The 25108-nt window shown below is 41.9% G+C and overlaps 1 protein-coding gene across 1 annotated transcript in view; it reads right to left on the bottom strand.

Annotated features, from left to right (window-relative positions):
* The window catches only part of stox1 (storkhead box 1), an 83043-nt gene extending 67405 nt beyond the window's left edge, over nucleotides 1-15638 (bottom strand). Inside the window, exon 1 of the mRNA XM_028795950.2 lies at nucleotides 15009-15638. Within this exon, the coding sequence (XP_028651783.1) occupies nucleotides 15009-15318 (310 nt within the window). The 5' untranslated portion in view covers nucleotides 15319-15638. The remainder of the gene's footprint in view (nucleotides 1-15008) is intronic.
* Nucleotides 15639-25108: the final 9470 nt, after the last annotated feature.

Below are 25108 nucleotides of genomic sequence, written 5' to 3'. Positions count from 1 at the left end.
CTTCTCCAGTTAAGAAGAAATTCAAATGCCTCTGTCAAGAAAATCATGATGACCTTCCTTTTGGGAAATAAAGGGTCCTAGTGTGGTGCACTTTCAGAAACATGGAGAATCAGTGACCAGTACAACCTGAAACCTGCAATCTGCAAAAAAAGAAGGGGAATGAAGTCAAAAACACTCTTCCTGCTCCATGACTATACACGTCCTTATGCAGCAGCCACAACAGTCAAGGCAATGCAACGGTTCCATTTTGAACGACTTCCACATCCCCCTTACACCCCTGATCTGGCACCATGCGACGATCACATCTTCGGTCCACTTAAAGAGGCTCAACACGATCACCAATAATGAGGTTAAGGAAGTGGTGCAGACTTGGATGGCTTCTTCTCCCAAAGACTGAAGATGCCAGTGGAACAACACAAGAAGTGCATCAACCGGCAGGGAGACTACACGGAGTTGTGACAGAACGGTTCTGCTCCATCACGGTAACTACTTTTAAAGGACATGTTGCCTTTACTTTTTCATTCTCCCTTGTATATATGCATGCACACAGACATTTACACATTTGAAGAGCAGGGGGCTGGTGTTCCCCCTTGAAGTTCTGATCGTGTTACTAAATGGCAGAGAATGAGGTGTTTGAAAATTACAATTTAGTTTGTTTTATTTTGTGTCCTCCCTGGCATGCATACGTGTCTCCCTACTGCACTGCACTTCATAAATCGATAACAGTAGCCTTCTCTTTGGGCTGTTTAGCTCGTTTACATATATAGATGTTCAAGGAGCATTCTGGACATCTTGGTGCTTCAAGCTAGATTTATTACTTATGTTAAAAAATCATACAGAGGATGGTCACCCTTGGAGTTTGAGCGTGCGGAGAAACAACACAGTGTAAGCTGCTTGAAAACTACCACTTACTACCAGTACAGATATTAATGAAGTGCCATTTTAAACATAAAGTTTTTCTTCACGTTTTCAACAGAGTGTAATTGTAGTCCACTGTACCTTCGAGGTCAGTCACTTAATCCCCCCTGCATCACATCTTCTTCTTCTTCTTTCGGCTGCTCCCGTTAGGGGTTGCCACAGCGGATCGTCTTCTTCCATATCTTTCTGTCCTCTCCATCTTGTTCTGTTACACTCATCACCTGCATGTCCGCTCTCACCACACCCATAAACATTTTCTTAGGCCTTCCTCTTTTCCTCTTGCCTGGCAGCTCAATCCTTAACATCCTTCTCCCAATATACTCAGCATCTCTCCTCTGCACATGTCCAAACCAACGTAATCTCGCCTCTCTGACTTTGTCTCCCAACCGCCCAACTTGAGCTGACCCTCTAATGTCCTCATTTCTAATCCTGTCCATCCTCATCACACCCAATGCAAATCTTAGCATCTTTAACTCTGCCACCTCCAGCTCTGTCTCCTGCTTTCTGGTCAGTGCCACCGTCTCCAACCCATATAACATATCTGGTCTCACTACCGTCCTGTAGACCTTCCCTTTCACTCTTGCTGATACCCGTCTATCACAAATCACTCCTGACACTCTTCTCCACCCATTCCACCCTGCCTGCACTCTCTTCTTAACTTCTCTTCCACAATCCCCATTACTCTGTACTGTTGATCCCAAGCATTTAAACTCATCCACCTTCGCCAACTCTACTCCCTGCATACTCACCATTCCACTGACCTCCCTCTCATTTACACACATGTATTCTGTCTTGTTCCTACTGACCTTTATTCCTCTCCTCTCTAGAGCATATCTCCACCTCTCCAGAATCTCCTTAACCTGCTCCCTACTATCACTACAGATCACAATGTCATCAGCAAACATCATAGTCCATGGGGACTCCTGTCTAATCTCGTCTGTCAACCTGTCCATCACCATTGCAAATATGAAAGGGCTCAAAGCTGATCCCTGATGTAATCCCACCTCCACCTTGAATGCATCCATCAATCCTACTGCAGACCTCACCACAGTCACACTTCCCTCGTACATATACTGTACAACTCTTAAGTACTTCTCTGCCACCCCCGACTTCCTCAGACAATACCACAGCTCTTCTCGAGGCATCCCATCATATGCTTTCTCCAGGTCCACAAAGACACAATCCCCCCTGCAACACATAATGTGTGCAGTGTCGGTCATGAAATGCCTATCAAATGCCCAGTTACACTATGGCTAAGATTAGGATTGTGGGAGGTTTATCAGACTCAGAGAGTGTTTCATGACTGACATTCTAGGCCTTCCAAGACCTACACCATAAACTATGGTGGGCTGCATTTAGACTCATCTCTACTTTTTCAGTACCAGTATATGGCACAACCCTAAAGTGCAGTAATGATCTTCAATTCATTGTCAATTTTGCAAGCCCACAGGTTCCATCAGTGGTTACCTGGGACCCATAGGCAATCATAGGCCCCTGTGGAGACGGGCCAATACATAACAGAGCCCACTTACAGACCCTCACATACAGTTAAGTTGTGCAATTTTAGAGCTGTGTAATGTGCCACACAGAAACTTCAATTCATAAGGATTCAATATTTTTCTGATCAGCTTTGTAAATAATACACACAACTGAAAGTTAAAAAAAAATAAATCAATCAATCACAGGAACAGCAATTCTTTCACAGCCAAACAAAAGGAAACCTGTAATCTGAACACACCCTCCATTAAGAGCAAGCAGGGAAATGGCTGTGAATTCTGCCACCCGCTTGCCTCAAAGTCTCAACCCTGTAAACAGTTTAAATGTGGATGGCGGTCTGCCAGCTAACTGTGAAAGTGAAAAGGAAAAAAAAAAAAGATGGAAAAGAAAGGATGGTAAAAAAAAAAACAAAAAAAAACTACCTCCATCTTAAAGTAATATGGACACTATATAGCCAGACGTATATGGACACCCCTCCAAATTTCTTGAGTTCAGGTGTTTCGTGGTTAGCTGCTGCATCAAATCAAGCACACAGCCATGCAATCTCCATTGCCCAACATAGGCAGTAAAAGGGGTCACACTGGAGAGCTCAGTGACTTTAAACGTGGCACTGTCATAGGAGGTCAGCTGCTAGATCTGCCCCGGTCAACTGCAAGTGCTGTTATTGTGCAGTGCAGCTCAACCAGGAAGTGGAAGACCACGCAAACTCAGAAAACGGGGCATATAGAGTATAAAATGTGATTCATCATTCATAACAGAATGACAAACTACTTCCACGAGCAACATCAGCACAAGACCTGTGGGTCAGGAGCTTCAAGAAAATGGATCTCCATAGGCGAGCAGCTGCACACAAGCCAAAGATCCAATGTGCAATGACAAGCATCAGCTGAGTGGTGTAAAGAATTGGACCCTGGAGCAGTGGAGACGTGTTCTCTGGAGTGATGAATCACACTTCACTATCTGGCAGTGTGATGGATGAATCGCTGTTTGGCAGACACCAGGAGAGTGCTACCTTCTGGACTGCATAGTGCCCACTGTTAAGTTTGGTGGAAAATGGCTAATGATCTGGGGAAGTTTTTCAGGGTTTGGGCTCGGCCCCTTGGCTCTAGTGAAGGGTGCTGTTGATACTACAGAATACAAAGACATTTTAGACAGTTGTGTGCTTCCAACATTGTTGCCCTGTTGTGTTCTAGTATGATGGCGCCCCTCTGCACAAAGCCAGGTCCATAACAACATGGAGGAACTCAAGTGGCCTGCACAAAGCCCTGACCCCCTCCCCTACTAAATACCTTTGGAATAAATTGGGATGGTGATTGCGAGCCGAATCTTCTGACCTCACAAACTTCCTACAGACAAACTCCAAAATCTTGTGGAAAGCCTTCATAGAAGAGTGGAGGATGGGGTAGCTGCAAAGAGGGGACATTAGTGGCCATGGTTTTGGAATAGGATGTCCAACAAACTCATGAAGGTATGATGTTCAGGTGTCCACAAACATTTGGCCACAAAGTGCATCTATAAAAACTGTTCATTAAATCCTGTATTTCACCCACAGTGTTTGATACCAGGGGGTTACTGGTGCTACAGATGACTTAATCCGATGGAGTCTGACTCATTAAGGTATAGCAGTAACAAAACTTGGGTTTTTTTTTTGGTTTTTTTTAAGGAGCTGCACCTGAAAGGACAACATTTTTGTCCGACAGTAAGCAGAAGAAACGGGAGATTCTTTCAGGTGGAAAAATCTCAGTTGAAATTGATGGAAAGCAAACAAGCAAGATTAAACAACGGGACAGCAAACAACTACAATCTGATTTTAGTACACTGAAACAAATGTGTTAATTTTCACAGTATGGCACAGAGGTGAGAAAGAAAGAACATTGTGTTGGTGTAGTTTTAAGTCAGCCCTTTCAAGTGTTTCATCTGGAAGTGCTCTAGAAGATAAGACTCTGTTGGCATAATTAAAACGGTTTTGAGGTTAATTCAGGTTGAGGCTGCCTAGGGGTCAATTGATTAAGTATAATCTTTAAAATAATACCTTTATTTATACAGCAACTTTCACATGCTCAAAGCACATCATAAATATGCAAAACAAAATACAACAGGAATAAAAGCACAGACAAACATCACATTAACAACACAGGATACAAACTAATGTCAAATGTTAAAACCAAATAATAGATGAATACAGTACAAGACAGACAACATTCCAAATTAGACAAAAAAAGATAAACAGAAGAAAGCCATGAGCAAAAAACACAATATGCTTAAGCTTACATGAAAAATATAAACACAAATGTTACAAATAATAACCCACAATATAAAGAGCCCTGAATAGGATAAGACTGGATTTATATATATTTTTTACGGTGGCTGGGGTGCCAGTCCTGCCACCAACACCCAAGTTTCCCTGTAAGTCGGAGGACCCGTTTGTGGGACTGGATGCAGATTAACGTCACACCCAGGAGGAAGCAATTGCAGGTTAAGGGCCTCTAAAATAATGATAGACTCTGAGAAGCAGGCTTTACAGAAACACACTTGACAGAGGGGGCACCGGCACAGACGGTACCCATTGGGCAAGATTTGGCAAATATTTGTAAAGGATTCTATTACCTGTTTTTGACAGGTACTGCGGCTAGTGTGTCACACACGCAAATGCACATTTATCCAGATATATTACAACCACAATGGGGCGCCACTGAGCTCCAAATCACATACACAATGTCACCAAATGACAGCTCCGGTCTTAAATGAAAAGGGTTTTATGGTTGTCAGCACGTTTCTAATCACGCACAGCCAAAATCAAGACATGAATATATCAAATAAGTAATTTTATCTTTCTTTCCTTCCCACGGCCTCTTGGCTCTGACCCCCAGAGTTAAGGCTCCACACTTTTCTTAAACCGGTCCCGGGACTGCAAGACTTGCGTGTTAGTTTAAGCGGCGGCACTAATCTGGCCCTGTGTTGGGAGGGTGTGGGTGTGACGCCTCCATTCCCGGGCTGCTTAGGCGCTTTGCACACAATGCTGTGCCTTCCTACAACCAAGAATGGCAAGCGGAGCTCTTAGAAAACGAGTAGAGGGAGAGGCTGTCCATGCGCCTACAAACAGTAAACAGCCGCACGTTACGGAAAATTTCACCAAGATGCAAAAGTCGCTTAAAGCATAAATCGTACTAGTTGATCATTTAATGAACTTGTTGATGTGGCTGAATGATTGATTGGAGTAATCACATTAATGATGATGCCCCTGGGTGAAGGATTAAGATTTAAGGCGGGGTTTGCAAACAATGGGGGGATGAGTCTCGTTGTGTGAATCTGAAGCCGAGGAAGGTGTATGAAAGTGGTCGGCACTTGTAATAAAAGTTTAATGAATGTATGATGGACTCTGGTCCAATGTTTTGGAAAGAAGATGATTTCAGTTATGAACGTTTTTCAGGAGCAATGTTATTGTTATACTGTGTAATGGAATTTGACATGCTATAATAGGACTTGCAATTCATTTGGTAGTGAAAATGTAATTGGTGTGAGCTCTGAATAAGAAAAAGTTGCTTTATACATTGTATTTTATACTGTGTAAATAAAATGTACTTTTATATATATTGTGACGACCAGTCGAAAAAGATACCAAGGAGCCGCTTCGCCGGGGGAAATCTTCAAAATGCCGCCTGGCTTTTTATTTGGTGTGCCGCTCCGTTCTTCGAGTCACGTGGACACCTCCAAAAATAAAAACAGGCAGCCAATCCGCTTGTCTGCCTCTTCCTGCCCCTTAACCATTCGCTCCCTTCTCACCCTGATCCTATCACTCAGCCCTCTATAGGGAGCTGCCCTGAGCCCCCACATAGTGCTTTACTCCAACACTCCATCCCCAAACTGTGCTTCCATTTCCCCACAGTCCATGAAGTAGCGACGCACGTCACAATATACAGTATTTATAAACGTGTCTTATTTTCTGCAGTAATAAGTGAACCACTACGTGCTTAAACAATCTTTGCTTGTTCAATGCATTTTATTAAAATCACAATTTTCATTCATACACTCTTAAAAATAAAGGGGAGCCATTTTTTGTTCCTAAAAGACTCATCACCATGAAGGTTCCAGAAAGAACCGTTACTTATTTAGATCTGTACCAGGCTCCATAACCATGAAGAGATGTAACAGATTTGTGCATACAATAACACAAGCAGGTTTTCTTCACCTGTTAGCGTCCTGTTATCAAACATGAACGATTTCAGGTTGTTTTTTTTCCAGCATATTAATAAAGAGTTTCAAAGCACAAAGAACCAACTTCACATGGAAAGAACTGGTGCTCGGTCAAGCTATAGTTCTACGAAAAACCATACAACTCAGTAAAGAACCATAAAGTGCCATCAAAGAACCTTCATTTTTATGTGTATGTAGTTAAATAAGTTCATTTGGATTAACCTAAGAAAATTGCATATCCTCGACTAAAAATGTTTAATGAACATGAGTAATTTAAGTGAAATAAAAGTGGTTCAGTTACTTAAATTCTGTAAGACATTTACCTTAACTGTTATTTTTTCTGAACACAAAATGAATGCATCATCTTAAAAAGAATGTCTTATTTTATAACTACTCAAACTAATTGCGTGGAATCACTGCCTAGAATTCAATTAAGTTCATTTCACAACTCATTTTTTTGAGCGAGTCTGTGTTTATACAAGTGATCTTCTTTATTTAACTCATAAACTGCATTTGCGCACTTCACTGAGATGCATGGAGCGTGACTTCACCTTCAGATTTCAATCGAGGGTCAAAACAAATTTAATTCAATTCTACGTTTATCGTCCCATGAGGGAGATTGCGTCTGCAAGCAAGATAATTAAAGACAGACCCAGACATCACAAAAAATGACTATACAGTCAAGAAATAAATACAGAAGGTCGGTATTGTATATAACAAAAAAGATTTACTGGTGAAAATTAATATTAAAACGCTTCGAGGACAAAATTTGTGGAAATACTTGGTAAAGTGAACACAAACTGGTTGGGATTAGCGCGTTACTTGGCACGTAACATAACGTTAAAGAGGCCGACACAAAAGCGCATTTCACAACAGCGCAAGACGGGCGTCCGTGCGAGGGGAAAAAAGCGGAGGCTAATCAGTCAAAACCTATTTTAATGTCACGCTTCTTGCAAAGATACATGAAACCATGCAAACAAAACAAAAAAAAAAATCACATTATAAACGTATCCTTTTACATGGACTCTCCTGAGTCGATCCACGCACCACTGGGCGCGCGGCAGGCTTAAGACCCTCAACCTGGCGCCAGTCCATTGCTGGGAGAGGTCCAAAGCCCATTTAATCAAATTAGCCGCCGTCTATTTTTAACTGGGCGACTAATCTGATCGTTAAAAACTCTGATTTCAGACAGAGGGAGCCAAGCAGCTGTCTTAGGTGCCTCGCCGATTTAAACTTCTCCAACGGTTCACCGCGTCAAACCCCCAGTGGTTTGATATTTACACGCAATTAACACCTCGAATTGCGTCGTGTCTTTTAGGGGAACATCATCAGTCCAAAACTCTTTACAAGCACAACAAACAACAACTGCACTAAACACTGAAATAACTTTTTATCCGTTCTCCTGAATTGTTTTTATTCAACGCGATTTACAAAACACAAAATGCGGGGCACACCTCTTCACGTATTTACAGCATATCAGACCTCCAAGTAGCTTTGAGCAAGTTTCCTAATCCCAAACTCAATTAATATACAGTATACTGTCGTTCCACTGTTGACACAAGTCGTTTTTGAAGTCATTGTTTAATCATCCGCAGTCAGTGGCAGATTTAGATATGGGCGACATTGGCATTTGTGGTGGCACATAGGTGCCATCACCAAAGAGTTTAGAATGGTGATGACTGCCTGTTTACACAAAAAAAAAATCTGCCTTCTCAGTTGCATCCAATAACAGACAGAAACAAATGGAACAAACAAATAGCAACAAGAAAGGTTCAAAACTTATACAAAAATTGTACAAAATGTTAATAAAAATCATTTTTTTCAAATGATGTAAAGAACTACTAAAATGGGTACCTGATACATGAGGAGAAACTCCATAAATCTGGAATTTTTTTTTAACTATTATCTCTGGTATTCCTTATTAAAAAGATGTACGGCACTGGGGAGAAAGGAATTTCTGTGTGAATTTTCAAAGCGACTGTCCTCCCTGATTTATTGGAGTGAGGTTCTGTAATCAGATTGAGATGGACTCCAACTTCTTCAGCAGTGGCCCCCGACACACACATACACATCAAATATCTACATCTACCCCAATAAGTTCAGCTGCAGGTTTGGTGGTCTACTGGAGTGTTTTTAAATTTGGGGTTGTCAGACTGCTAGACCAGGTCGGTGCCCCTATGGCAGGGGTACTCAAGTTAAGTTTCGGGTTGTGTGATAGCGCCTGTGTGTCTGCAGTCCCAAACCACTCTGGCAATCAATGAATTATTTTACCTTTAATCAATGTCTTTACTTCATTATTTGCCCTTATTTACTTTGCAATCAGAAAAGTGCAATATAGTGTAAGATTTACATTTACAAGAAATATTTGCATTTTTGCCCATTTTCTTTTCAATTCACTTTTTCTTAGGAGTTTGCTTTCTTAATTGTATGTGCTGATAACTAATGAGAGTCATGATCAATCCATTATGGGCGACGTTTATGAGGGTTAAGGGGCGCACACTCTGGACACTGAGGGAGACCCCTAAACTGCCCACTGGTCCTCAAACTCTATTAATACAGTATTAATGTGGACTAGCCACTAATACGGGTTTTAAAATGCCATTTGCCAAAATCCATTTTCGTTCTATTACTGTACTTGGATACTTTTCCAGTGGGCGTTATTTGTCTTTGGTATCCAGTTTATTCATTATAATTCTTATCTAAATTTAATTAGTTTTTCACCGCATTACTTCTTTGACATCTAGTAATGCACTTTAAGCAACATCCTGTGACTTATAGGGGGTGCCACTGAGCCCACCAAGCCCCAAACACAATATCACCACCAGATATCCCAGGTTCAACTACTAATTTATAATTCTTTGCATTTATATAGCACTTTTCTCACTACTCAGAGTGCTCAGCAATTGCAGGTTAAGGGCCTTGCTTATGGGCCCAACAGAGCAGAGTCTCTTTTTGGCATTTATGGGATTCGAACCGGCAACCTTCCAATTTTATTTTAACATATACCTTTACACAGATTATTTTAAGCAGTCACACAAGCACAATTGCTTCTTCTTTCTCTTCCCTCCTCTCCTTCCACTCCTCCAGGTGAGCTTCATCCTCCAACTCCCAACTCTGACTCTCCTGGATGCGAGGTGACTCCTTTTATACAAGACCTGGGTGTAATGTCCAGTATAAGGGTGTACACAGTCTGTGGGAAACACTTCTGGCTCAGACAGAAACTCCTCAAAATAAACTTCTAACTGCAGAGCTTCACTCTGTTGAGGAGGTTGTCAGTTTATGTCATATGTCAGTGAGAACACCTGGTAACACCTGGTTAAGATTTGGGGGAGGGTTATCTGACTCTCAGCTCAAAACAACCCGGTGACAAAAACCTGCAATCCAATTGGCTGTCCAGCAGAGCCACTGAATCGTAAATCACTGCAGCAGGACCCATCCCAAAATAGGGAGAGCTTCTTTCGGCAGCGCCCTCTGGTGATACCCTAGGGACCCTAACAGGGTTGCTCTTCAAGACAGAAGGTCTCATGATACCCTGGGGGTGTCCAAACTGGGAGATGACTACAGAAGCACCTCCCACATTGAGGGATAATTTATGCCAGTCCATTCACTACACCCCAACTGCCCTGACTGGGACTGGAATCATTAACCATCCCAGCCAGGTTTGTTTCTGCCATCACACTGTCCATCCATTATGGGTAAAGCAACACTCTCCAACCCACTTGCTACGCTGATCCTTGCATGTCACCATTCGCAATCCAATGTGCTATACAGTACAAATAAGTGCTGCTGTCGTCTGCATGTAAAATGGGCTCTTTGGGATTTGAAAAGGTTCTTAATATGTAAACAAACAGAAATCTGTAATGTCTAGTAAGCTACCTAGCAGAATATGAACAGATCGAGGACACGTTAACTCATGTGCGCTACGAGTCCTTTTAAAAATTAGCAACCCACAGGGATTCAGCAAATTTATTACCATCTCTTCATGGCCATTTATGGAGAGTGTAGGGATCCGAATAAAAGGTTCTTTCTGAAGCCATCATTTAGATCAGGGTTCAAGGTCTTTAATTTAGTCATGTTTACACAAAAAAAAAAAAAAAATCTGCCTTCTCAGTTGCATCCAATAACAGACAGAAACAAATGGAACAAACAAATAGCGACAAGAAAGGTTCAAAACTTATACAAAAATTGTACAAAATGTTTACATCATTTGAAAAAATTATTTTTTGTTAAGAACTACTACAATGGGTACATGATACATGATACAACTCCATAAATCTGGAATTTTTTTTAACTATTATCTCTGGTATTCCTTATTAAAAAGATGTACGGCACTGGGGAGAAAGGAATTTCTGTGTGAATTTTCAAAGCGACTGTCCTCTCTGATTTATTGGAGTGAGGTTCTGTAATCAGATTGAGATGAATTCCAACTTCTTCAGCAGTGGCCCCCGACACACACATACACATCAAATATCTACATCTACCCCAATAAGTTCAGCTGCAGGTTTGGTGGTCTACTGGAGTGTTTTTAAATTTGGGGTTGTCAGACTGCTAGACCAGGTCGGTGCCCCTATGGCAGGGGTACTCAAGTTAAGTTTCGGGTTGTGTGATAGCGCCTGTGTGTCTGCAGTCCCAAACCACTCTGGCAATCAGTGAATTATTTTACCTTTAATCAATGTCTTTACTTCATTATTTGCCCTTTTTTACTTTGCAATCAGAAAAGTGCAATATAGTGTAAGACTTACATTTACAAGAAATATTTGCATTTTTGCCCATTTTCTTTTCAATTCATTTTTCTTAGGAGTTTGCTTTCTTAATTGTATGTGCTGATAACTAATGAGAGTCATGATCAGAGCTGAATTTGAGGGTCTTTGGATTTTTCTATATTAGATGCCATTTTGCGTAACCGTCGTTAGGGTCCAGTCCCACATTTCTGGGAGTGTGGTCTCTGGGGTTGTGACCTTGAGTTCATCTACACGATGGGATACAAGGCCAGCATTTGCACTGAGCTTTATCCGCTCTGCAGATAAATCCTTCAAACACAAAAAGAAACACCCTATTCATGTCTTGCTCGGTTTCGATTTTCAGACTTTGATTCTTGCCTCTCGTCTGGCCTTTGGTCGCTTTGTTTATATTTTATTTGCTTGGTTTTGATTTTTGCACACACCTATTGGTTCTTTTCAAAAAAATGATTAATCTGTTTCCTGCTGAGCCAGGAAATTGATGAGCTTAGTTGACACTGGTGCAAACAACATGGAATGATAATGGGCAGTCAGCTGTCTGCTTAATAGTACATACTAATTAAATAGGCACAACATCGAAAAAAAAATTAAAAAGCAAAAATAATGAATTTTTTATTAATCAAAACACACGTAACTACTTACTCTGTGAATATTTTGCACATCCAGTTTGAATTTACTGCATTGATAACACAAACTGGTACCTACCAGCTGGCTGAGTTAAGTCCAGTTACAAGCAGACACTGATTGTAACAAACACTTGCAGCCATAGGGGGACTGAATTTGAGAACCACTTCCCTATGACTCCACTCTGAAGAACTTTTATTTTTATGAGTGTGCTTTAGAATACAAGATTATAAAGAACTGAAGAAAAAACTAGTGGATATGCAGGTTACAAAACAAATACCTTCTCTAAATGTTTTATAAAAATAGCAATAAAAACTTCAGTCTTCCGTTTTCCAAATGCACATCCATCCATCCTTCCCATCATTCATAACACCTGTTTAAACCGACTTTTGGGATGAGGATAAACATGGTCTGCTCCCTGAATTAGGTTCACGTCCATTGTAAAGCACAAGTACACTCACCATCACACTAACACCGAGCCATACTTGGACCAATTTAGAGAGCAAACCATAAACCGAATGCAAAGGTCCTTGGGACGTAGCATTACTGTCAAAAACTGGAGGATGAACACGGGAGCAAACTCCATGAAACCAGTGACTGACCTTTGAATTCACCCAGTGTTGTGGAGAAAATAACCCTGCTGCCCTATAATAAACATGAGCTTGGTCAGTAAAAAAAACAACAATGATTCAATTCCTTAAAGAAACTATTTCTCAGTTTGCAGCACATAAACAGCTCCAGCACAGCAGCCAACATACTCTACCATCTCAGGTGTCAAAGCGTTTAAAAATATGCTTAGCCTGATCGCAGATTGAACGCAAACTCTTTGATGCATCACACACTCTTAAAAATAAAGGTGCCAGAGTGGTTCTTCAGAGAGACATTTTTGGATCCCAAAAGACCCAACAACATGAATGTTCCAGAAAGAACTTTAGCTTATTTAGATCTGTAACAGGCTCCATACAGAAAATTACCTTGAATAGATGGCAACAGATTTGTGAAATACAAATGGGTCCCTGATTTTAAAAGGAGTCGGGCTGCACAATAACAAAGGCCAAGTGCAGATTTTCTTAGTCACTTAGTGTCCTATTATAGATTTCAAGATCTTTTTCCTACATATGAGAAAGTTTTTCACAGCAGAAAGAAACAACATCCTTTGCAAAGAACCTTTACCAGAATGAAATGGAGCCTGGTCAAGCAAAGGTTCTACAAAGAACCACACAAGCCAGTAAAGAACCATAAAATGCCATTAAATATCCATTATTTTTAAGAGTGTACTATAAATAAATAGACATTCCTGCCCATTTTCTCCATATTGTATGTATCCCGTACATCTGCTGTGATCTCATTAAAGATGGGGTCTATGCCCACAGCACTAGGAATCAGGCAGGAATCCACCCCTGGTCACAGGAGATTGCACACATTGAGATCAGGCCAATTTCACACAGCCAATCGACCTTAATAGTACTGTATGTCTGTATACAGAAGGCACCCTTGAACCAGAATACTGATAACATTAACGGCCATGTTAAATGCTCCGACAATGGAATTTCTGTTTTCCTTTTCACTGTTGCTACTCAACATTAAGATATCCAACACTAAACACTGGTTCTTAAATGGCACTTTACTGGGTCGTGTCCTTCTCTATAGGACCATTGCTTGCCAATGGGAAGGGTTGTTTGGGCTTTAAAAAGGTTCTTAATATGTGGCAGAAATCTTTATAATAGGCTACAGGATACCAACAGATCAAAAAAATGTGAACATAGCTTGTGTTATTGTATGCAGAACGAGTCTCTTTAAAATCAGGGACCCATTGGGATTTCACAAAAAATGTTATCAACAAGTCATGCTTATTTATGGGGTTTGTAACAGAGCTAAAAAATAAAAGGTTATTTCTGGAACCTTCATGTAGATGGTTCTATTACCAACCAAAAATGACTGCTATCATCTAGGGTATTATTCTGAAGAACCACTTGTATTTTTAAGAGTGTATATTAGATAGATAGATTAGTCTTCATCTATCCATTTTCATGTCTCTTAATCCAATCTAGGGTAAGTGGGGTGCTTGAGCCATACCCTGCAGCATCATTGAATCCATGTAGTTATCATTTGCTATGGCAACATGCCACCTGGACCCGAAGCAAGGTGCACCGTAAGCAACAACATTCACCCGTTATAATGAGATAAAACATCAACATAAAGTAACAAGACAAGAAGCACCCCGTTCAACACTTGCACACACAGGGGCACTGATGAAAACTACAGCCCAATTTACTGCTCTCTTCATTTGGCCACCTGTCCGCTAGTTTTTAGCAGAATCGAGTATCGCCACAGGAAACAGACATGAATGCCAGATTAGTTTGACGTCGCCATTATATTTAAGATGCAGGTAAGTGTGATGTGGGACGAAATAAAGGAGTACCCGGAGAACACCCACGTACGCACGGGGAAACCCTAAAAACTCCACATCTCCAATATCCTTACCAGGAATTGAAGCCAGTGGTCTTTAGAGTAGTGTGGCAGTGGCAGCGACAACTCCTGCGCCATCGCGTGTTTCTAAATTACACAACAGCTGCAAATTTAAAGCCCGTCTGGAATCTTATTCAGCACAACCGTGCATAATACATGCAGCGCGAAATGAAGACATTGTGTTGCCAACCACTCTCATGGGCACTCGAACCCCTGTTTGATTCCCGGCTGAAGGACCATTTCCGTTCGAATGGGCTTTAGGTTTTCGTCGTGGGTGAATCACTGCCTACATTCCTGCGAACCATTACATAGTGCACGGATGAGGGCTTGGAGTTTTTCTTATTTTGATATCTCAATTTAGCTTCACGCGAGTGGGGCAAACACACGGAAATGTAATCCGAGTCAAATAACTCTGCACGTATTTATACATACAAGTCTATATATACTCAGTTGAGTGCCCAGTTTGGGTCTGCTTTATGAAAGGAGCTATATAATATATTTTCAAGGATTGTTTACACTCTCTTTAAGCTTGTATGGCATGCGTAGACAAGATTTAAATTGACCTACCTACTGCCCGGATTACGAAGCCCTTCGGGTGCCTCAGAGCCCTCCTCATCCAAGCTTCTCGCAGCACATCCAGGGCGCTGTTCCTTCCTTGCACAAGAAGCACGCAGTTATCCATCCATCCCTGGAAGTGGACCTCGGCCATGGCTTTTACCAGTCGCTTGTTCCAGAAGCTCTGCAGATTCTGCGCCTTAAAGTCCGAGAAGATCTCCTGGCCGCTAGGTGTGCCGTCGCCACGGTGGCCGTCGTCTTTGCACAGCACAAGAGCCAGCGAGGTGGCTGATAGCTGCACGACGCGAGACGGCTGAGACATATTGGCGATAGCCTTCAGTCCTGTCCAGTCACCATCCAAGACAAGTACTTTTTACTCCTCCATGGTCGTTCCAAAGCATGCTGCGAAAACAAACCAACGAATATTGCGCCCTTATCTTGGAAGCCTCTTTCTACTCACTGAGCGATCGCCGCTTCCTAGGTAACTGGAAGCCGCGTTCTGCATGAGGGGCGTTCACTGGGAAAAGCTCATTGAATCCCTCGGGCCAATAGCGGTAGACGGGGGCGTGGTCAGCGCGAAGATATTAGCATAGTGTACAGGTGTGGTGACACCGCCCCTTACTAGCAAGCTGCTTCACGACTGAACACAAGCGAAGGACAGCGAACGAAGAGATTTTGGCCGAAATCTTACTGGAAGATAGTTGAAGACTTACTGGTTTTCCCATTTATTCATTGGCTTTCGAAACCGCATGGTCCAATTCAGGGTTCTAGGAGAGTGAAATTTATCTCGGTAGGACTTCGAGTATGGTTGGAGACCACCTCTGGATGGCGTATCAGATCAGATCATCAAGCGAGTATGAACTCGCTCACACATCAATACACATCTATTTAACTAGTTGAAACAGCTGTATTCATCTATTCTGCTATGAAGACAGGGCAGGACTAAGACCTTTAGATACCCAAAACACTCAAAAGATTTTGGTGCCCTATATATGTTATATTATATTAATATGTGTAACATATATATATATATATATATATATATATATATATATATATATATATATATATATATATATTTTTTTTTTTTTTTTTTTTTTTTGATGAAACAAAACTTTCAGGACGATGGAAAATAATGTTTATCTTTGTATGCCTCCAATTGCAAAAAAAAAAAAAGGTAAATCCTGCAACAGAAAATCTCTGTGGTTCCCTCCTTCCCTTGATGCCCTAAGGGAATTCTTATTTTGCTTAATGATTAATTCAGCCCTGTGTCAAGGTTGTTCTTCAACAATTAACATTTATCTAATGAGCCTTTATTCAAATCTATGCACAACAGCATTACAGCTGTTTTCCTGCATTTGGAGTACATGTAAGAGACTCACTTGTGATAGTCAGTCACTGGTGGGGTCTAAATCTGCATCCTTGTGGTTTACAGTCTTATAGATAAGCTGAAGTATATAACTTGGACTGTTGTAGAGGAGCTTTCAACAAGCTATCAGATGATCCAGAATGAACAGGGTTGCCTGGGAGCTGAAGCTGGAGGGACAAGCTTGTAAGGGGTCCTTGGGTGCAGTCAGAGGGTGCTATAGAAAAGAAGCTTACAGCTTCCATGTCTCAACCCCAGGAGCACTCTTGGATTCAAGATAAACAGGGAGCCGTCTCACTGCATCAGGGAGCCAGAGTTTACATGGACTTAGATGATGCTCAAGGAGGATGGGATGAAGACAAAAGCTGTTGGTTTGTCATTTGATTATTGTTGGTGGATTAAAACCTGTAAAGGTACTACTGTTAATAAATTACTATTTAATTGAACATGAAACTATCTGTGGTTGAGTTGTGTTTGATTCTGGGTCACTGAGACCCTCCCTTTATATATGTATATATATATATAGTTACACACGTGCATGGTGGCAACTGAAGGGCTCTAGTGTCTGTAATTCTGCTTCCACTCCAGGGGTTGTCACTGTTTCCTAATTCCTTTTCACTTCACCCCTCTGCAGGCCAGGTGATTGATGGTTATATAACTTCAGACTTTACTTCCAGTGTCTGTTCACCTGGACACATCTCTTCCTGCCTTCTTTGTTAGTTCTGATTTGAACTTGCATCTGGAAAAACCTTTCTGCAACTTATTACGTGTTTTTGTTTTGGTGCAAACCTTCAATTATAATGAGTCACATGCTGGTACCCCAAAATCATTATCATTGTCTTGTTCTCCTCTTACTATATATATATATATATATATATATATATATATATATATATATATATATATAGTGGCCACCAGGGGGCACTGCAGCTCTCCAAACACCCAACACAAACTTGAACGCAAGTTGCCACAAACAAACTTTTTCATTTCATGTGAAATTCTTCCAGGAAGAGTTTCCCACACCACCAGTACAAGTACAGTTTCAGCACACAGCAATTCTTTGTCTTTGTCGTCTCTCTGCCTTTTCTGTTTTGCTGCTCCAGCAAGCTTTGCCAACCTCCTCCTGACTCTGGCTCCCAGATTGAAGCGAGGCTGCTCCATTTATCCTATCCTGGAAGTTCTGCCAGTGGTGTACAGCAGTGGTTTTGATGCAATTCCGGATGAGGTTGAAGCGCCACAGTGTAGGGACTCCCAAACAGTGCAGCTCCTCCTGATGGACCCCAAGGATCCCTATAGGACTGTCCTCTGGGACTGCTATACCCAGCATGCCCTATGGGTATCCTTGTGGGGATGCCAGCCTGGGTTGGCTGCCATCTACTGTCTTGGGAAAGGAACCAGCATGAGTAAGCTGCCTTTCCCTGTCTTTACATTGGAATGGCCTCCCGGCTGGTGCACCCACCCACACGAGGTCATCATTCAATATTTATATTTATATATATTGTGATAGACGGCTACACAGTTGGGATCCAGGGATGTGGAAGGACCAGGAGAGTGCCAATACCTCCCCCAGGACGCGAGAGGGCTGCTGCCCTGGGGTGCAGGAGAGCCACAAGATCGGTGCTGGGATGCTCCACCCTGTTGGGGCATATGTCCACCGCCAGGGGGCGCCTGAACGTTCCAGGAAACATGGACATCAGCACTTCTGCCACAACAGGAAGTGCTGCCAAACCAGAAGGCAAACACACCCGGTGTGCTTCAGGGTGCTCATGCAGCACTTCCGCCACACCCGGAAGTGCTGCAGGAAGTTCGTCCGGAAGCACCTGGAGCACATTCAGGTACTGTATAAAAGTGGCCACCTCACTCCTTTCGAGGAGCTGGAATTGGGAGGTAGTGTGATGAAGCTTTGCGAGAGAGGAGTGGAGGCAGCCTGAAGAGAAGAAAAAAAGGACTGTGAGTGACTTGTGCATTGTGCTGTGTGTTTGTATCGAGAAAGCACAATAAACGTGTGTGTTTTTGGACATAGCGGTCTTGGTGTCTGTTTGTGGCCGAGGCCGGCTTTCACAATATATATATATATATATATATATATATATATATATATATATATATATATATATATACAGTAAAAGAATAAGCAGAGAGATCATAAAGGTTTGGGGCACCAAAGGTATCCCCGTATATTATGATGGAACAATAACTTTAACAAAGAACCAAACAAATATTCTACAGACCGTTGTCATCGTACTGTTCCAAGATGATGGTTTAAATAGGAGACTCATAGGAAGCTGCGGGTTCGGTACACTGGATACCGGAAGTGATGCCAGTCTGTCAATCATTCTTACTGCAGAGGGAGGTAGAAGAGGGGAATTAGATGACAGCGTCAATCGCTGGTTTGGAGGGTAATTACTATCAAAAGAGCCCTGAGGTTGTCTCCCAATTACACGTGTGTCACAATAAATATATAGTATAAAAGGTTGAAAATGCAAAAGTGTCATCGCAGCAACAAACCAGTTATTTTTCAAATTTCCCCTGACCTTGAACTCGACTAAAATGTTCAAGAAAACGGAAGGCAGATCATGGGATAGATGGGATGTCACCTGAATTCTTGGAGAGCACTTACAAGCATCATATATCATGGACTTCACATCTCAAATGCTCACTTCAAGAAAACAGAACAACTCCCTTTGAGTACGCATGGCTGCAAATATTTTAAGGAAGTCTTAAATATAACACAGCCCTTCCAAATCTTCAACCTCCAAAGTTTAATTCATAGCCATTCCATTGATGTCTGGCTTTATTTATTTGACTCTTCATTATTTAAGGTACAGTCTTCTTTTTTCTATATTTTATCAAATTTTAATGTGGTGGGAGGAGTTTTGTATTATTTTATTTGGCAGGCAGTTCTCTCCTGAGTAACTAAGGTGTCAGATTGTAAATCACAAAGCTGTTGCTTCATTACTCACCACTGGCTTCCTCTGTGACCCTGAGCCAGTCACAATAACTGCCAATGCTAACACTTGACAAATGTGGAAATCATTAGCAGTCAGAGAGGGGAAAAAAAGGGAGAACGTTCATTACAAATCGTAAAGAGAACAACATAAAATTAATAAAGTATCTATCTATCTATCTAATAAGAAGGTTTCAGTTATCGTGCTTGAATAGTTGCAAGGATCAAGTTATGTTTGTTGTTCGTAATCAGCAACATTTACCATGTGGTGTTAAAAAGGGAAAGTGTCTTGTCAGGTTCGGACCTGCTTAATCCAGGCCAGTTATTCTGGGGGGGGGGGGTTGGGGGTGTTGTGGGCTATCCCATCTAGCATTGGGTACAAGTCAGGAACAAACCCTGGATAGAGCACCAGTCCATTGCAGGGAAAAGACCCCCCCACCACACACACACACACTAGAGAGAAGTTGCATTGCCAATTCACTTAACCTGCATGTCTTTGAGAGTGGAGGGAAACTGGAGCACCTGGAGGGACACGGGGAGAACATGCAAACTCCATGCAGAGAGGACCCGGGACACAAATCCGTGTCTCCCTACTGCAAGGCAGTGGCACTACCACTGCAAAACCATGCCACCCAAAATAAGGAAAATCCATCTATTATCCATCCATCCATCCATTTTCCAACCCGCTGAATCTGAACACAGGGTCACGGGGGTCTGCTGGAGCCAATCCCAGCCAACACAGGACGCAAGGCAGGAACAAACCCAGGCAGGGTGCCAGCCTACCGCAGGGCACACACACACACACACACACACACACACACACCAAGCACACACTAGGGACAATTTAGAATCACCAATGCACCTAACCTTCATTTCTTTGGACTGTGCGAGGAAACCCACTGTGCCACCGTGCTGCCCATAAGGAAAATCCCAATGGAAAATCAAGTTTGTTTAACAGACTGACAGAATGGCATCTGTCACGCACGCACATTTAGGACACAGTCAACAAGCCCAGAGGTGAGCAAAATCCCACGAGACAAAGGGTTTGTATGGGGTTCTAACGTCTCCCTCTCTCTCTATCTCCAGATCCAAGGAAGACAAATAATAAACCAACTCACTTACAGTGGGGCAAAAAAGTATTTAGTCAGCCACCAATTGTGCAAGTTCTCTCACTTAAAAAGATGAGAGAGGCCTGTAATTTTCATCATGGGTATACCTCAACTATGAGAGAGAAAATGAGAAAAAAAAAATCCAGAAAATACCATTGTCTGATTTTTAAAGAATTTATTTGCAAATTATGGTGAAAAATAAGTATTTGATCACCTACAAACAAGCAAGATTTCTGGCTCTCCCAGACCTGTAACTTCTTCTGTAAGAGGCTCCTCTGTCCTCCACTCGTCACCTGTATTAATGGCACCTGTTTGAACTCGTTATCAATATAAAAGACACCTGTCCACAACCTCAAACAGTCACACTCCAAACTCCACTATGGCCAAGACCAAAGAGCTGTCAAAGGACACCAGAAACAAAATTGTAGACCTGCACCAGGCTGGGAAGACTGAATCTGCAATAGGTAAGCAGCTTGGTGTGAAGAAATCAACTGTGGGAGCAATTATTAGAAAATGGAAGACATACAAGACCACTGATAATCTCCCTCGATCTGGGGCTCCACGCAAGATCTCACCCCGTGGGGTCAAAACGATCACAAGAACGGTGAGCAAAAATCCCAGAACCACACGGGGGGACCTAGTGAATGACCTGCAGAGAGCTGGGACCAAATTAACAAAGGCTACCATCAGTAACACACTACGCCGCCAGGGACTCAAATCCTGCAGTGCCAGACGTGTCCCCCTGCTTAAGCCAGTACATGTGCAGGCCTGTCTGAAGTTTGCTAGAGAGCATTTGGATGATCCAGAAGAGGATTGGGAGAATGTCATATGGTCAGATGAAAAAACTCTACTCGTCGTGTTTGGAGGAGAAAGAATGCTGAGTTGCATCCTAAGAACACCATACCTACTGTAAAGCATGGGGGTGGAAACATCATGCTTTGGGGCTGTTTTTCTGCAATGGGACCGGGACGACTGATCCGTGTAAAGGAAAGAATGAATGGGGCCATGTATCGTCAGATTTTGAGTGAAAACCTCCTTCCATCAGCAAGGGCATTGAAGATGAAACGTGGCTGGGTCTTTCAGCATGACAATGATCCCAAACACACCACCCGGGCAATGAAGGAGTGGCTTCGTAAGAAGCATTTCAAGATCCTGGAGTGGCCTAGCCAGTCTCCAGATCTCAACCCCTTAGAAAATCTTTGGAGGGAGTTGAAAGTCCGTGTTGCCCAGCGACAGCCACAAAACATCACTGCTCTAGAGGAGATCTGCATGGAGGAATGGGACAAAATACCAGCAACAGTGTGTGAAAACCTTGTGAAGACTTACAGAAAACATTTGACTTCTGTCATTGCCAACAAAGAGTATATAACAAAGTATTGAGATGACTTTTGTTATGGACCAAATACTTTTTTTCCACCATAATTTGCAAATAAATTCTTCAAAAATCAGACAATGTGATTTTCTGGATTTTTTTTTCTCATTTTGTCTCTCATAGTTGAGGTGTACCTGTGATGAAAATTACAGGTCTCTCTCATCTTTTTAAGTGGGGGAACTTGCACAATTGGTGGCTGACTAAATACTTTTTTGCCCCACTGTACCTCCTCCGTATCCAGGCTCCCAAAATGGCTATTCTACATCCGGTTCCACTATGAAGACGTCAGCCTCCACTCCCTGCCGAAGAAGTCACTTCCAGCTTCAAGCTTTTGGCGTCACTTCCGTCCCCCGTTGGTGACACCATATCCACTTCAATCAACACTGCCATCTTTGTTTCCCTATAAATACCCGGGATGTAACCTCCTAAGTGGTCAAATGTTTGTTGATCATTTAGACGAACGTCTAAACTCCTTTTTTTGTTGTCTGGTTGACATTATATGGGGCTACCACCCCAAATCTTCTTGCATAGTCTGTCTACTTATTACACACCATACCGACTGAGATATTGGTTAAATCAGCTCCACTGACTCACATGCAGGTCAAAGAAATCGAGAGAGAAGAAGAAACTGGAGAAGAACAAATGACACAGTGAAAACAAAAGTCTGTTAAAATATACTCATTATTACTGAATGGGCCTCACCCGATAGCTCTGCATGCTCATCAGAGACAATAAATTAAAAAATATAGCAATAAAAACAAGAAGATTTGGAGGTTGGAGACAGACAAAGGTCAATACTAAAAGTCAAAACTGATCCTTCACCAAACCTAGAACACTGTCAAGAAAAAGAAAAATCAAATAAAGTTCAAGGCAAGGATTTGTTACCCAGGAGTAATAAAAATAAGATTCTGTTAGCAAAGCAATTAGGAGATTTATCTGTCAAGGCTGAACATTAAAGAACTAATGTGTCTGATCTTTATACCACAGAGTGAATGACGAGCAAATCCTAGAGAATTCTAGGAATGGTTTCCAAGTCAATGAGTAAAAAAAAAAATGTCTGAAAATAGTGTTGTGGCAAAAATGAAAAGAAAATTGATCTTTTGATAAAAGCAAGATACACCAAAATAGATTTTACATTCAGAATATTTGATATTCAAAGCCCCATATTTAGGGTTGCCAGACATCCCTTATATACGGGACACGTCCCATATTTAATAATTTTGTTCCCTGTCCCGTACTGACCTTTCAGGGACACCTAAATGTCCCGTAGTTAGTTCATTTTCAAATTTCGTAATAAAAATATATTTTTACTACCTTCTTACGGTACTTAGTTGTAACTTTATAAGTAATTATACTTTCTTTTCTCAGATTCTCTTGATGAAAATAACCCAAATGTAACGAGGAAACTCGTGTTTGCTGCCTGTTTGCGACTTGTTCAGTTGCTCTGGCTGGCTGAGGACAGCGACACTCTCCAGCCGCGCTGCTGTGCAGTTCTGGATCAGCATTGTGACATACAGTACAGCGACTGCCAACAAAGTGTATTGTTACTACTTGCCACGGCCTACTTTTTTTCTAACTGCCTGTATTAAATAATGATAATAATATTTCTCTGTTGTCTGTATTAGATGAATATTTTCAAATGATTTCACTTTAGCTGAATTTTTTTTAGCTTGTATTAAATAGTTTTCAAATGATTGTACTTTTGTTTTCCTCATAATCCATTAAAATCCTTGCTTTATGTTTTCAACTTATGTCTCTACTTTTATATAATATATTGGTCTGGGTGTGTAGGGGGCATGTATAAATTTATATCTATATAGTAATATAGAGAGAGATTTTAAGAGTGTCCCGTATTTCTGACTTTCTAATCTGGCAACCCTACCAATATCTGATATATAGATTTATAATAATGTATAAAACAAAAACATATAAAAATGTATAAGAAGCATAATGATAGCAGCTTAACAAATGTCTGCTGGAAGGACAAGTATAGCAAAGGGTTGATTAGTGGGACATTTATATGTTGTGTTTATGACATGGGAGCCAGTTCACTCAAAATTCAGTATTTCACAATTAACTTCTTATGGTAAGAAATGTCTGCTGGTGAGAGAAAATCGCCTTTATCCTGATAATAGAATTAAAAGGAGTGTTAAGTATTTTAAAGCTTGTTAATGGTTAATTTCTTATGTTTTGTTATTTGTTGTCATTTTCCAACCCGCTTAATCCAGACGAGGGTCACTGGTGTGGGGCTTTTCCTGCAGCCAGGGCCGGATTTTCCTATAGGCTAACTAGGCTTCAGCCTAGGGCCTCAAGATCAAGAGGGGCCTACATTCAAATTGTTAGCAAAATTTTATTATCTCTCATGTAATTTACAAACTTAAAAATGGAAGGTGAAAGGGCCTCATAAGTGGAATAGCCTAGGGCCTCTTTTCATATAAATCCGGCCCTGCCTGCAGCTTGTCCCAGCTAGCTTAAGGTGCAAGGTAGGACCCTGGACAGGACACCAGTCTATCATAGTTATGAAATGTGTAACAATAGCTCCTTCTTGCGCCCGACCCAGCATAGACTCACACGGAGGTACATATAAAAATCAAATAAAGGTTTATTTTTCTTCATCTGTGGGGCACGTCTTCCCTGTGAACCCCACCAGCAATACAGAGTCCCAAACAAACACTGAACACAATCAAAACACGCCCTTCTGGCACCACCACTCCTCTGTTGAAGCTTTGTCTTCTCCTCCTGACTCCGGCCACTGAGTGGTGGTGGCTGGCCCCTTTTATAGCCTACCTGGAAGTGTTCCAGGTGCTAGACCACCTGGTTCCAATTGCACTTCCAGGTGGGCTGAAGATTTGTCCAGCTGGGTTGTGGAATCCATGCAGCACCCCCTGATGGCCACCCCAGCTCCCAACCAGGCTGTGGAGGACTCCATCTCCCATGGAGCCCTGCGGGAGGTTCAGGCACCACCGTCGGCCAGGGAGGCTGCCACCAAGCATCCTGGGGAAGGTATTGAGTTGCCCATGGTTGCTCCCCCGGAACATATGCAGCAGGTGCGTCCTGGCCAGGCATGGGACCTGGCCACCCGCCACAAATGAAAGAAGGTCTCCAGCTGGTCAAGACCAGTTGAGTGCTGCTGAATTTAATTTGCATTACGTCCTTTTAACCATAGGGGGCATATCATTGAATTGGCAACCCAGTATTAACAATACAAACACAGGGTTTGGGAGCATGGGCACCCACCACATGCCAAACCACCTGGACTGGAACACCTCAGCTCCACATTGTAACAGTGTGAGTTTTTTTTGCAGTGGCTGGAGTGCC

This window comes from Erpetoichthys calabaricus, chromosome 2, assembly GCF_900747795.2.
Source record: "Erpetoichthys calabaricus chromosome 2, fErpCal1.3, whole genome shotgun sequence".
Lineage (NCBI taxonomy): Eukaryota > Metazoa > Chordata > Cladistia > Polypteriformes > Polypteridae > Erpetoichthys > Erpetoichthys calabaricus.
Note: the sequence above shows the minus strand (reverse complement) of the source record. Positions and strands in the feature narration are given on the sequence as shown.